The 15,170-nt window shown below is 37.9% G+C and overlaps 1 protein-coding gene across 1 annotated transcript in view; it reads right to left on the reverse strand.

Moving 5' to 3' along the window:
- LOC141736107 (atrial natriuretic peptide receptor 2-like) overlaps window positions 1-13,711 on the reverse strand; it is a 34,937-nt gene extending 21,226 nt beyond the window's left edge. Inside the window, exons 1-8 of the mRNA XM_074569817.1 lie at window positions 13,595-13,711; window positions 12,522-12,618; window positions 9,686-9,818; window positions 7,175-7,298; window positions 5,187-5,291; window positions 4,521-4,623; window positions 2,886-3,031; window positions 241-313 (exon numbers count right to left, since the gene is read on the reverse strand). Coding sequence (XP_074425918.1) covers window positions 241-313; window positions 2,886-3,031; window positions 4,521-4,623; window positions 5,187-5,291; window positions 7,175-7,298; window positions 9,686-9,818; window positions 12,522-12,618; window positions 13,595-13,660 — 847 coding nt within the window. The 5' untranslated portion in view covers window positions 13,661-13,711. The remainder of the gene's footprint in view (window positions 1-240; window positions 314-2,885; window positions 3,032-4,520; window positions 4,624-5,186; window positions 5,292-7,174; window positions 7,299-9,685; window positions 9,819-12,521; window positions 12,619-13,594) is intronic.
- Between the last annotated feature and the right edge of the window lie 1,459 nt (window positions 13,712-15,170).

A 15,170-nucleotide genomic window follows, 5' to 3' on the forward strand; every position in this document is an offset into this window, starting at 1 on the left:
CACCATTAAAAACAAAAAAAAGGAAACTATTTTAAATAACTTTGACATCTAAAGTTTCAATAAACAAAAATATCAGGGACCAGCTCATAGATGTTACAGGGATGAAACTTCTGATATGTCTTTCACAAATTGATTCACCTTTTTTAAGACCCTTGAAACATGAAGATGTATTTTGATTGAAATTATTTCTCAAAATTACTAAGGAAACTAATCCTAGTATCAAAATGACAAGTTACTAACCTTGTTTGATGCAGGTGAAGTCTATAATCCAGCTTTCATCCCAAAACATCTTTTGTTTCTGATATTGAAACCACTACAAAAACAAATCAAATTCATTGCTGATTGTAGCCTTACTGACTTTGAAGGAATTAAACCACAGATTATTTTTTTCAAATATGAAAGCTTGTAAATATCCAAACAAAATCTGATGTTTAAGCGTCCAACATATATCTTATGATTAACAATAGAACCAAGAGTATTAATAACAAGCTTAGATGATAAATACCTTCAAAAATGTACATTCTGTATTCTAGAATCTAATTACCTGTCACATTTTGCATTGGCTACAAACTCTCCATTATGGTCAATAGTTCTTATGCACTCCATTTACATCTCAGCCTGGACATCAGATGAGTGATTTACATCACCTCATGTCATGGAAACGTATGTAAATGCATGACAAGAACACACTACATCCCAGCCCCAAGATAAAGAGCAGTACATTTTATAACCTGTAATAGAATTAGCGCCCAATCCACAAATAAGGCCATATTACATCAAATACTCTAGCATAAATAATATTAGGTAGGGATTCTGTGGCTACTTTGTAAAGAAGGTTTAGGCCAAATAGCTGATTTTCTGTAGGGCTGACGTGCAAAACTTACATAGAAAGTGTAAACACATGCTTTCAAAATAGGAGCAGATTAAATTATACAGCTGTTATATCTCCAGTCAATGCCAAAATGTCAAACCAAAGCAGGATTTTACCCTCATTATACCATTTTCTGTAGTGTGGATTTTAATATTAGGAATTAGGCATTTATTGAAACAGGTAACAAAGGCCCAGATAATACACAAGGAACATGGTGCGGAAGTTGTGTCAATATTGTTGTGTCAATATTTTGGTAGAAATTTATGACAAGTAGAGAGCTAACTGAATCAAAATTAAGTCATCACATTTATTTCAAAAGATTTCTGAGAAAAGACACGCAAAATTTATCTTGCAAAGGTATGACTGAACAAAGATTTATTAACTAGAAGTGACCACTAGGCTTGCTACAGACACCAATATCAAAGGAATCCTCTCCTCTGCTTGAATGATTAAACAAGACACTAGATTCCCAGATGGTTCTTTTTACATGATATTAATTAATGAATTGGATTAAAGGATTTTTTTGTATCTTGTTTACTTATCATCTAAATCAAAAAGACGCCACTGCAGAAGTTAGCAAGAATAAGGATAAAGAAATGCAAGAAGAAAAAAATAAACCTAAAAACCTATAGAAAGATAGCAGAAATAATTGGTAAATTTTGCTACAAGACATTTACATAAACCTATGCAAGGCCAAGAAACTCAATTGCTCTTTCTAAAATGCCAATTGTTTAAAACTGTCTGAACTTCTCATCTGTCCAATTACACGTTTCTATCAGATCATATGGTTTTACAGGACAGTCACTATAAACACATTGACACAACTGCTCTGTGGATTATAAATGCTCAAATAGTTTTCAACAGTGCTTCCCCTCCTGACTCACAAAGCCACACAGAGAGGCACAGAATAGAGAAAAAAACTAATTGTGATTCAGGCCCGCTGTAGTACCTTACTTGGTGGGCAACCATTCATCTCCTACCCAGTGCATCTTAGCACACTTGCCTACCTCAGCTGCTCACTGCAACTGCAGTACAAGACGGAAAGAGGGGGAATCCCTGAGGAAAGAGGAGGCTATCAATTTACAGGATTTATAGGCCAAACCCCAAATACATGATCTGTTAGCTACACAGTCAATATAATGATTCTACAACTGCCATATTCACCTGCTAAATTCTTATTATAAAATTCAGAATTTTTTTTTCTCAAGATGCAGACACATAAGGAATGTAGGTGCTCTTTCCCAGAAGCACTGTGAAGCAATAAACTGTAATTGCATGCTGTCTCATCTTTATAAAGTTATTTTCATTCAAGGTATCCAAAACTACTTCTATATTCATACACTCCTCTCTCCTTATTGCCTTTTTGTTTTTCCTTCATGAGTCTGTTATAATAATTGATAACTATTATGCAAAAGTAGTTACTTTGAGCTGAACTAAGCTGGTTCAGTTACACTAAGAAAGTGAGTGTATAAAAAAGCAAAAAACACAGAAAAAGAAGAAGATCCTCTTCTCATTATTTCTTTTGAGAATATCCCAAGTTGAATGTTTTCCACTATAAATTGTATTTGGACTCGGAGATTTAATGGTCTCTGGTGGAGCTAATCCCTTTATGAATTCACCTAATTTGTTTTTTAATTAATTTATATTTCTGACCTCCATAGGGTTTCAAGCAGTTAATTTCATAACAGAGTTTTATTCTGAGTGAAAAGTACTCTTATTGTACTGGCACATCCTAGTTCCCATGTTGTGAAATACCTCTTCATCCTTCACCATCGATCTCTCTGTTCCATTCCTCTTCACCCCCCTCTTACAGGACAAAAATTCCTAGCCCAATGAACCTTCCCTCATAAAGAAGCACAAAAGGTTGTTCCTCTTCCTTCTGCCTTCTTCCATAGCACACAGGTTCTGGAAGCAGAAGAAAATCTACCCCACTACTAAGAGAGAGCTCCACTCTAACTAACCAAATCATGGAAGTAAGAGAAAGAAAATAGACGAGGAGAGAAAGTATACTTACCATGACTGTCAAAATGAAGCCAGTGCAGACTATACATATCGGTAAGGCAATTGCTATCCTAGCATCAGCAGACAGTGGGCATTCCCCACAATCTGCCGGACAGATAGAGCAGCCTTCTTCTTCCTCACAAAGGCCATCTCCACAGACTGAATATAAAATGAAACACATATCAGAATATTTTAAGGCAGTTTCATCCATCATGGTTCCGTAGCCGGGAAACCTCAGAGTACCATAGAGAATATATTATGAAGAATACAGAGATGGCAGCTGAAAGAATAATCTGAATTTTTAAAGTGATACAGAATAACTTTGGTCAGATCAAATTGTTAATGACATCAGAGCCTTTGACATGTTTTGTGCATAAATCAATTCATCACTACTCCATTTCTCATTGTCCGTCTGTTTTTTTCCAAGACTTAAAATTCCTCAAGGTAGGCATTGTCTTTTGTATTCTTTGTGCTTCATCCAGCCCTTGAGATCCCCAGAAGTTGGTCACCCTTCCTTAGCAACAGTAGAAGACACTGGGTACTGCAGAATGAAACCTCGCAAACCATACTTCAAGGATTTCTTTTTCTCCAAGGTCTTATGAAAATTACCAGCAGTATCAGATGTGATTTAAAACAAAAGCCCTAAAGGACAAAACTCCTTCTCCCATGTGCTGAATGGTGTTTCAATTTTACCTCTGTGACTAAAATACTATCATGCTGTACTTCAGCCTTCTGAGACAAGCTGAAGGTATATTATTCTGTTACTATGGAACATATTTTTTTAAAAAAAAAAGCCTCCATAAAACAAAATCCACCGCTCAGTATTAATTCTGCCTCAGTCCATTTCATTCCAGTATAATACCAGGATAATCACAGAAGTCACTTTCTGCCTCAGGGGTAGAGCTGCATTTTTAAAATTTCTTTTCTGATAAATTGTAAGTTTCCTAGAAAACTCAGGTATAGCTGTCTTGAAATGAATAGCAAATTCTATAGCTAAATACTTCCATCCACATTGGAGTTGCTTTGGTCTTTTTTTTTTTTTCCTCATAACATTGGGAAATAATCCTCAAACTTCCAGAGTAGTATCTAACAAGTGTACTGTGATAATGTTGTAATTTACCCAATATTTTTTTTTCAGGTTGTGTGCTTAAGTAAAGTCTACTTTTTAAATTTTACATTGCTAAGAGAATTGTTATGATTTTTGCATTTGGGAGCAACTGAATTTTAATGTGAACAAGGGAAGCAAGATGGGTTTCTACCTTTCCAACGTGCTTATTGCTAGTCTGCTCCTCTTCAGATGAAGAGTGTCCAGATCCTCACAACACACTAGCTGGAACAATATTTTCACATCCCTATCAACTGCAGATAAGCCTTGAAGTACCTAACACTATTGGTTACGGTATTTGACTTTAGCAGTTTGACAGAGTGGCATCCTACTGTTCTAGATTCATACACAGCCTGAAGCTCAAACACTTTTTCAGATGTTCAGTGTTACATAAAGAAGAATTTTAGGACGACTTTTTTTTTTTTTCAACAGTAAGGGGAAGGTATGAGTCCCTTTTGCTCTTGGTATCCATGGATGAATGATAAAAGCATTGAGTTTCGCAATCAATAAGCAATTCCCTCACATCTTCTTTTTTTATCATACCTACTGCAGGAAGGACTGTGGTTTTTGCTTCTAGAGCAACTTGCATTCTCCCAACTCTGATGTGTGCAATGAGAGAAGTCACACCCACATGAACTAAAACAACCTGCCAAACGAATGAACAAAGCAGCAAGCATTAAAACTTCACTTACATACAGCAGGCTATCATAACAACAATTGTCCAGTTGTGGTGTCTTGTGAAAGAACACATGCATTTTTTCAGAATCAGGAAGGACAAGTGTCTTTCACTGGGGAGACATACAGAAGATAGACAACTCTTGTGTGAAGTTAGGTCTGATTTCCCTCCTGCTGTGTGTTCTTCCACCAAGCAGGCCTATGCATTCTGCCATGAGCCTCCCTGTTAGTTACGTTAGGTAGAAGCCCTCTAATGACCATATTAACCCACAACACAGTCCAATGAGTAGCACAATATATTGTTAGTGTAGGCCTTAAATGGACAGATGAGGCTATTTTCTTCCCTCCCATACCCATTACTTCTACTAACTGCCTAAGGAGTAGCAGTGTGAAAAGCTGTTACTTCCAAGTCAAGTCATTTGGGAATTGAGATTACTCATATGCATCACTTACAGGCATAACACTGAGAAACAAATTAGATGGGGAACATGTACAAGCTTTGAAAAGAGGAAACCAGGTAAAAATATCCCTTACCTTGGCAGTCCAGTTTCTCTGGCTCATTTTGCCAGCTGTAGACAAAGTGTGAGTAAATATCTGGCCATCATCTGGGATCCATGGACCACATATTCCTCCTCTACCCTTTATCAGACATATTGGTTATGTCAGTAAACCACAACACAGTGAAAATCCTAACTCCTCCTCTTTTAGTTTCTTAAAATTACTTGTATTCTCTAACAGAAAATAAAGTTATATTTTATAACAAAATCAATTAAAATACCAAAGCACAAGCAACACTGTTCTATGTAACATAAAAGACAAAATACGAGAAGCAATTGTCTTATACTGAGCCAAAATGTGGTCCTAAATTTTAATGCCAGTAATTCCATGAAGATAATACACTTTTTCAGGATTTGCTGGATTAGAACCAGAAACAGAATCATATCCCACTTTAATATGTACTCAAGGGGGTTTATTGCAGTTTCACTTTTGATATAGCAACTGTTTGTTTTTTCCTTAATCAGGAAGGAAGGCATCTCTTCTGTGCCTGTCTGCAGAGCATTTCTCAGTAAAGCTGTTAAGATGTAAATTTCCCAGCAATTGCAACCATAGAGGACTGTTTTGGCCATTAGGAGATCTTGCATTTTTTTTTGATTGTTTGAAAGGATTAAGTCTGTCTCCTAACTCCAGGTATTTCTTCAGGCACTTCTTTTGATGCACTGTTAAGACATAGACTAAATTAAAAGAAATAGAGTTCATGTTAACCAAGATAAAATATTTTAAAAGCCATGACACTGAAACAAAACAAAACAAAACACAACAAAACCTCCTCCTGATTAATGGAAAACGCTTGCATTGAAGAGTGTGTGTTCAATCCTATGCAATGATACTCATGGCCTTCTTGCTGTATGACAGCCAACCTCTTTAGACTTCTTCTAAGTAGGAACTGAAATATTTACAGTATTACTAGGAAGCCAGATTATGCACATTGGCTACATGCTTTCACCTTTTTCACACCTTAATTCCAAGCAGAACTAATTGTGAAAATAAGAAATAATGGAGAGGTCACCACAGTGGTGGGATGTTGAAGTTCATTACTACGGTTCTAGAAAAGCATTTTGATGTGATGGTTCCAGCAAGGATTCCTCTTTTAAGCCAAAGTCCTGGTATCAGCTAAGGCCCCCAGGGAGTCATTAGTAAGACAGCTCCTTAAACAGAGACTGCCAAGAAGTAAACTAGAGCTCTTGTGGAGACATAAAGCCTTCACACAGAAGGGTACATGAAATAATAGCCACAGGATGTGTAGAGTAGGTTTCCTATTACACCATCTTTGATCATGCAGAATGTGTCAGACTGCCCGAAGGGAGATCAACTACAAAGACTGGGCAACTGCATGAAGGTTATTATTCAGGGTAAAGTTTACCTTACAGATAGAAAAAGAAAAAAAAAAACCCTAACCAAAACCTCCCAAAAATATGTCCCAAAGTGTATTGTTAGAGTGAGAACTTAAAAAACTAATTCAAAGAGGAACAGACTCTTACAATAAGTGAAGCAGATAAGTTAAGAATGCATCCTGCTTACACTGCATGAACAAATTTTGTTATCTTGTATTTGGATTCATTTTTTTTTGCTCTGATCTAATACAGAAAAATCATTCCATCTCAGGACATCTCAGGAAAATTCGCCCTGCTTGCTTTAGAACGAAATAATCTTGTTTTTCTTTCCCTATTGACTGTAGAGACATCTGAGTCCAGTAATCTCAAAGAGATAAAACTGGCCCTGCTAAACATGATGAGAGATTCTGAATACTGCCTTGTCCAAAAATCCAGCCATTTGCTTTGCAGCCTCAGCATCCAGTATAAAAAATTCTAAAACTGACAGACACCCCCACAGTGGTTTTAGTGAACTATAGATTTGGTCTAATTGTAATCACAGAGAGATTTCATAAACCTGAACATGGTTATTACAATGATGTCTCATTCAGTAGCAAGAACAGAGCACATGATGCTCACTGTTACACTAACCATGAAGGCCAAAGGACAGGAGTGAATGTTGGCATGGTAGACACAGCAGTTCTCCCCATTTGCATTTTTCCAGCTGGCAGGGCACTCATGCTCCTCACAGAATTCCTTTGCAGCAGTAGCATTGCTGGAAGAGAAACCTTTATATTCATTCCTCATTCCCCAAAATTGCAACTAGCAGATGAAAGCTTGTTCTTTATCCTGCATGGAAAAAATAGCTGCAAAAACATATGCAGTGAAATAAATACTGTTACACTATTTCTTTCTCTTTTGTTTTGCTTCTAGAGCCATGAAGACTGCTGTAAACCAGACCATTGTCTACTGCCAGTAGGTACCAGCCTCCACCTCTCTCCCCGGACTGACTTTATGACCAGATGGGATACTTGTCACCACTACACCTGACACAGAAGAAGATACCATTACTCTACTTCTGCTATCAGAAATATCTGTGCCTGGCTACTTTCATTCTCAGTGATTTCAATTATATACCTTCATCTATGCATGTGATTCATACATACCATTCTGCTACAGGCTTTGCCCCACAACCCAAACAACCAAGGAAGATAACAATATTGGGCAATAATATCAGATACAATTCCCCAAATCAAAAATATAGAGCAAAAAGCGGACGTTATGAACAGACTGTTCTGCAAAACAAGGTGGACCTTTTGAAAGTTCGTCCCTGAAAGATGAATGTGGTTACCTGGAAATGTGTGATGCACCTCTTTTTCCCACTGTTTCCTCAGTTACACTTTTAGTTGGTTATAACCCTAATAAGCAGATTCGGCTTAAAAATAAAATCATTTTCCTCAAACACGGCTTACTCAATAGTTATAGCCAGACTTAGTTGTAGGGTTTAGTTTAAATATTATGCACTTGTGATGGATCTCTGTATTCAAAGCAATGCCACAACACCAGTATTTCATTTTCAGTTTGTTTTTAATGATTGAAAAACTAGCCAGCAATGAGTAGATTTTAGACAAAAGACTGTACTATAAGAAATAAACACATAGTGGATCAGGTTGACATAGATTGTATTCACGGCCAGAATTACAAAGGTATGGACATACTTGAAACCTAAGATAAGTAAATTTGTCAATCCCCAAGACTTCTAAACAGATAAAATATTAAAATCTATTGGCCTTTGAGCCCAATCTTGGAGTTAAAAAAAATACTTAAGCAAGTTGGTGCCTAATTCCATTACATGTTTATCTTTATGGCTGCTTTGTAAAATTTATCCTGTATTCTGTACTTTTCATTTAATAGCTTCATCGTGGCTTCACCCAATTATGCTGATGCCCGTGCGCTAACCTGCCAGCATCAGCTGTATTTGGGTCAGCCACTGGGAGCTTAAGAGCCAACCAGAGAGTCTTTTAGTTCAGATGAGGTGCAAGTTTAATCCTTTTGAAAAACTGCAGCATAGATCTATCTCTTTCTAAATATTTGCCACCTGTCTCTATATGCAAAATATGTATATTTACACAGAGTAGAATTTTCCAAATTCCTTACTGAGTTAAGAGACTGGGTCTCCCTGGAAAGACTAGAAAAACAGATTTATTTCCAAGAAGTGAAAAAAACTGCTTTATGATTAAGTTCTTGGAACTATTACTAGCTGTAAATTTCAGAAAATGTGATAAACAAATGTTACAAAACTGTGAAAGCATAACACACAGATGATCAAAATATAATATCAACTTTTTGCTACTGCAAATGGATTATAAGTCATCTTTCAATATGAAAAAATCCTCTCTGGATAACAGCTTTTACAGTCTGAACTTTGCAATGTGAAAACTCAGAGTGGAAGGGAAAAATGTGGGTTTTTCCATAAACATTGCTTACACCAACGAAGTACAGCACAGAAAGTGTGGAAACACAGCTGCAGCCTCTGTCCCAGACATTGCTGTATATGGATGTAGAACTGTTATGTACAGACAAAAGTGCAAAATTAGGGTGTATTAGCCTTTTAGTGATACATAAACATTCTGTATTTAACCTCTGTTGCCTGCAGATACCAATACAGTCTCTGAGCTGATATATAAGCTTTTGGACTTATTTCAATCCCATAGAAATCAAATGTTCATAATATAATTCAGTGGATTCAGGGTTGGGCCAGCCTCTTTTTCATATCCATGCTATATGCTTCAAACACACTTATGATTAAAATGAGTATAGGACACAGCTAGTCGGGGACTCGTGCTTAAACTTCATTTGTAAATTCCTTGTGCAGAGAAGGCAAGAAGTGATGTTCTGAGTTGCAATGCGACAGTAATGCAGATACAGAATGACATGCCTTATCCTTGACCACATGGGCAAGCAAGCCATGATGGCTGCTCTGAGAGCAAAGCCATTGTGGAGGGGAAAATACTAGGGCAAACAGAGCCATAAGAGACATCAGGAGACACAAGGAATTAGCAAGGAGCCCCAGAGTATATGTTCCAGTTATGTTACTGAAAACGTACACACAGAATCCCCACATACTCATTACCATGAAAGCATTTTTATAGGAGGTAATACCTGTGAGAAAGGATTCCATTTTGCACTGCGTATTGATAAAAGCCATCTGAAGCAAAGACCGCATAGGTCACATTGAAGAATTCCCCACTCACAGCCTTTTCTGGAGGCCTTTGTACCCATGCCATCTCCAGGCCTAGAAACAAGACAATCATGGGTCAACATATATGCTATACTTTTCTACTTTACAGATGCATAAAAATGTAAAACTTTCTCTATAGTGATTTTCATCTATTGTTCCTATTGCTTTTTATGAGCTCAAACCAGTCATCCATTTTAGTGGCTGTATAGGCATACACAAATGCCCATTAATTGAACAATTCTGACACACTTAGAAAAGATCAAGCCATCAGAGAAATATGAAAAAAAATCTGGTCATCTTATCTAAACTAAACTCCCAGTATAATGCAGTGCTGCTTGTCCTGATGTATTTGCTTTCCTCTTTGATCACGCATATACATTGCTCTTCATTCTTGGCTTTCACTGAGGTGCACCTGATTATGGAAGAACAGACAACTCTAGCACACATCAAATTCAGTTAAAACCCTTACCCTCATGAGACATACATTATACATAAAAATAATGATATATATTTAAGAAAGCATTCTCATTTTATAAATGACAATAAAGATTCTCATTTTGTAAATCTAGAACAGAGGACAGTGGAAGGAACGCTACTCAGACATGTGTTATTTTCCATTTCCACACTCTTACTGGGAAAGATAATTTATCCCAGTCACCTCTTTTGTATCTAGAACACCTTGTTACCTGCTCTGAGCTTGGGAATGAAGTGCTGTAAGAGGTAGGAGAAGTTTTTAATCCATATTCTCAAATAACACTTTAAAAATCTTCCCACTCCATTCACCTACATTTCTCCATATTTTTGGGTGAAGGTTTTAATTCGCACCACATCGAATTATTTACATCATCAAAGTGTGTAGCTCCCAGTTTGTAAGGAAATTTTAAATTCCTTCTGCAGAGGATGGGTAAACCTGCCTTTCAAGAGGTTCTCATTTTTTTTTGTTGTTGTTCAATTAAAATCTCTTATATTACTCTGGAGTTGTTTTTACAAGTGTCCTCTTCAATTGCACTGTTAGTGAAGCTGCTGTTTTTTTCCCTAAACATAATTCCCTTTCAAATACAAAGAAGCAAATTTAAAATAACCTCTTACTTTCACATCTCCCTTGAAAAGTAAACACTCATTATAAATGCTAACACTATGAGAGAAACTACAACACAAAGATTTACAAAGAAAGGTAGTGTGATTTGCACTAAAAGGTAAGAGAGAGGTGAGCTTCAGAGCATATGAGAGAATGAAGGCAAAAGGTCAGAATGAATTTCAGTTAAATTACTTTCTACTTGCTTCTAAAGGTCTCACTCACAAAGATAAACGAAACTCTTCTTTCAATGATAGATACTCCCACATCTAAATGCTTTGAAGATCTTGTATTAAATCCACAGCAATGAGGCTACAGTATATGCCTATTGCTTTGCTCTTAGCAACGCCCAGAGGATGGCAAGGAAGAACTACAAATAAAGGCAGAATAGAGCTTGGAGTTTATTCTAAAACTGTTTGTAAAGGGTATATATTAACTATGCAACCTATACATACTAGTTTCCTTCGTACTCAGTTCACGCTTTGATTATTAGGAAGAAGAACTCCAAACAAGTCATCTGTTTTGATGAATAGTTGTTTTAAAGCAATCGTAAATTCATACAGGGATAAAAGTCTTAGTTGACAATAATCTAGATAGTCTTTGAATTTCACTGTTCCGACAGAACTCTTTGGAAAATGCTTAACTGTAATACTGAGTTCAGAGTGTGACCCAGCAGTATACTTTCTGGAGTGTTTCATCAATATTAGTTTCCCAGGCGTTCTTGTTTTTTTATAAAAAAACTTACTGAAACACAGTGTCTCTGGTCTTATCTTTTACAACATGAACAAAAGTGTTCCTTTACAGCAGTTATTTATCAGTTATAGAGTCACAAAATCACAGAATAATTGAAATTGGAAGGCACCTCTGGAAATCTTTTGGTCCAATCCTGTGTTGCTCAAGGCAAGGTCAAGCAGGTTGCTCTAGATTTTGTCTACTTCGGTTTTGAAAATCTCCATGGATGGAGAAGCCACAACCCTTCCAGGCAACCTGTTCTACTGTTTGATCACCCTTACAGTATAAAAGATTTTTCTTGTATTTAAATTAAATGTCTCATATTTCAGTTACTCTTTAATTATTTTTCAATCTCAATCAATTTCCAACATAAAAAAAATTATTCTATTTTTTATTATCTTATCATGTAAATTCATTTGCAAAACTGACTGGAATAAGTGGTTAAAGATCTCAGATTTTTTGTAAGTACTCATGGGACATGTTTTGAGCAAGGTGGAAAAGCATGACATGTAGAATCGCTGATTTTGCTTACCGGATGGAGGGCTTAAACACAGTCAACTTTTGAACTGATACTACAAAATTTCAGCAATGACTCAACAGAATTTGCTGCAATGCAGAGCTGTCTGCCTGTTTTGTTTGGATTAAGTTGCATTTGGTTTTCTAATGAGAAATAAAATGTTTTCAGTTTCTTTCTGGGGGAAGGGATTCAGCTGTTGCTATTACTTTTTCTTTTAGAACCAATGACTATTGGACAAATAATTCCTCTGAAGTATCTTTTTGTTATTTTCTTTCACTTCTCTAGAAAGAGAGTTGTCACTGATTCAGATGCTTTCCATCATGCATAAGATTCGTCATGAGTTAGGTATTATTCTGAGTACTTCAATTTTGGGTTTTCAACCATTCCCCAAGCAAGAGATGATCTTTCTTTAGCAAGTTGAGGACTCACTCACCTCCACAGTCCAGCATGTTATACTCATCTGGTTTTTCCAGGGGCCAACAGTCATAGTCTTTGTTATCTAAATCATGCCACCCCTCCACTAATATCACCTGCCAGAAAAAAAGCATATGAATAGACTCCGAAAAAGAGACTGAACACGGGAGTTCCATCTCCAAAGTTTATATTTCTTCTAAAGAAAGCAAACCAAATGCAGACACATAGCCTGGCATATTTCGCTCTTTTCACCTCCTAGAGCAAAAAACGTTAGCTTTCTAGGGGTATGCAAACACGATCAGTATATTGTTGTGATCTGTCCAGAAATTAACCATGAAACAATGAGGGGACACCTAATCCTTCTCTTGCAGAAGGTTTTCTCTAGAAAGAGCGGGTGGTTCTAAGATCATACACAAAGGGACATTGGATTCAAAGAGAGTTTTTGCTTTTGAAATGTCCCCCCCGCTCCAAACTACTCAGTTTCTGTTAATCTTTTACACCTAAACTCTTTGAATGAGTCATTTTTTGTTATACATTTAATAACACAATACAACTGTTCATTACAGACACATTAAAATAGATATTACTAAGATTGCATAAGCCTATTACATGTAGAATACAGCATAGTAATAACATGCAGATTGAGTTGCAAGCAGAATATACACTATAGTTGTATATATATTATACATTACAATAGATATATTAATCATGTAATAAAATAAGCACTGTAGGGTATATATAAACAGAACAGAATATGTTATGATAATGCACCCTGATCTTATTACACTTTTAGCAAAAGATAATAGTCTGTATTCATATAATCTGCTATTATTTTTCTATATATTATTGGAAGATAATAATCTACTGGTTTATACAACTACTTATCACAATATTCATGGAATAAGACAGAATTATATAACTGATTTTTCCATTATATCCTTCCTTTACTCTTGTTTTCCACATCCCTAAAATAACATTCAACAATTGCCGGTATAAATAGCTGTCTCACTGCAATAAGCCATATACAGTTCTTTCCGTATGCACAGACCACAGGAATAAATTCTGGCAAGCAGATCTATGTAGTTTACCTACCAATGAACTGAGAAGGCTTCGGAGCCCTAAGGCTGATGTTTTGTCAGCTCTCATGCTCACTACCATGCACCCAGCTCACCAAGTGTCAGGGCTGCTTCTGATGTTGCTATTGCTACTGAATTTGATGCCCTTGCCTAAGAAGGGGGGTTGCTAGGCAAACTGATCCTGGCATCTCCAGCTGCTGCAGCTGTTCTGCCTCCTCCTTCCCTCATCTCCCCTACGCTGCTGCTTCTTGGTGCAGGGTAGAAACACCCCTCTGCATGTCTGCTGAACCTCTCTGAAAAACCACCACTGATGTTAGGGGCAGCCCCACTCTCAGACCAATGCATTTTGTGTCCCTGTCAGCTCTAAGCTGGAAAAGCAATGGGAGGATTATATTTCACCACCTTGTCCAATTTGGGCAGTATATGGCCCTTAGGCAGATGAATCGATGTGGTGGAAATAAACATGGAGACATAGCTGGGCCTGGGGGAGGAGGTGTATAAAGTCACAGAATCACAGGATGGTAGGGGTTGGAAGGGACCTCTGGAGATCACCTAGTCCAACCCCCTGCCAGAGCAGGGTCACCCAGAGCAGGTTGCATGGGAACGCGTCCAGGCGGGTTTTGAATGTCTCCAGAGACGGAGACTCCACCACCTCTCTGGGCAGCCTGTGCCAGGGCTCTGCCACCCTCAGAGTAAAGAAGTTCCTCCTCATGTTTAGGTGGAACTTCCTATGCTCAAGTTTGTGCCCATTACCTCTTGTCCTGTCCCCGGGCACCACTGAAAAGAGCCTGGCCCCATTCCCCTGACACCCACCCTTTAAGTATTCATAAGCATTGATAAGATCCCCCCTCAGCTGTCTTTTTTCCAGACTGAAAAGACCCAAGTCCCTCAGCCTTTCTTCCTAAGAGAGGTGTTCCAGTCCCCTCATCATCTTCATAGCCCTTTGCTGTACCCTCTCCAGCAGTTCCCTGTCCTTCTTGAACTGGGGAGCCCAGAACTGGACACAGTACTCCAGGTGCGGCCTCACCAAGGCAGAGCAGAGGGGGAGAATGACCTCCCTCCACCTGCTGGCCACACTCTACTTGATGCACCCCAGGATGCCATTGGCCTTCTTGGCCACGAGGGCACATTGCTGGCTCATGGTCATCCTGTTGTCCACCAGGACTCCCAGGTCTCTTTCCACCGAGGTGCTCTCCAGCAGGTCAGCCCCCAACCTGTACTGGCGCATGGGGTTATTCCTCCCCAGGTGCAGCACCCTGTCTAGGGGAAGAAAAGGCCACCTATAAACTGTAAGATTAGAGATGGACTAGGTGATATCCTGAGGTCCCTTCTAACCTGAATTGTATTAGACCCAGTAACTTCAATTTCTCAGTCCCTGGAGGCATAGGACAACTTGTACCTGAGAAGTGTCCTGCTACAACACACGTGAAAAAGACCTCTGCCTAGCTATGCTGGTGTGATAAAGACATAGATGTATCCATGACTATTTCTGTTCTCTGAAGTCATTGCCAACACAGAACTTCAGTTGTGATTCAGCTCTCCTGAGTATTTCCATGTGTTTTCTCTGGACTTCTGGCTCTCAGCCCAAACTG

This window comes from Larus michahellis, chromosome Z (genome assembly GCF_964199755.1).
Source record: "Larus michahellis chromosome Z, bLarMic1.1, whole genome shotgun sequence".
Taxonomy (NCBI): Eukaryota; Metazoa; Chordata; class Aves; order Charadriiformes; family Laridae; genus Larus; species Larus michahellis.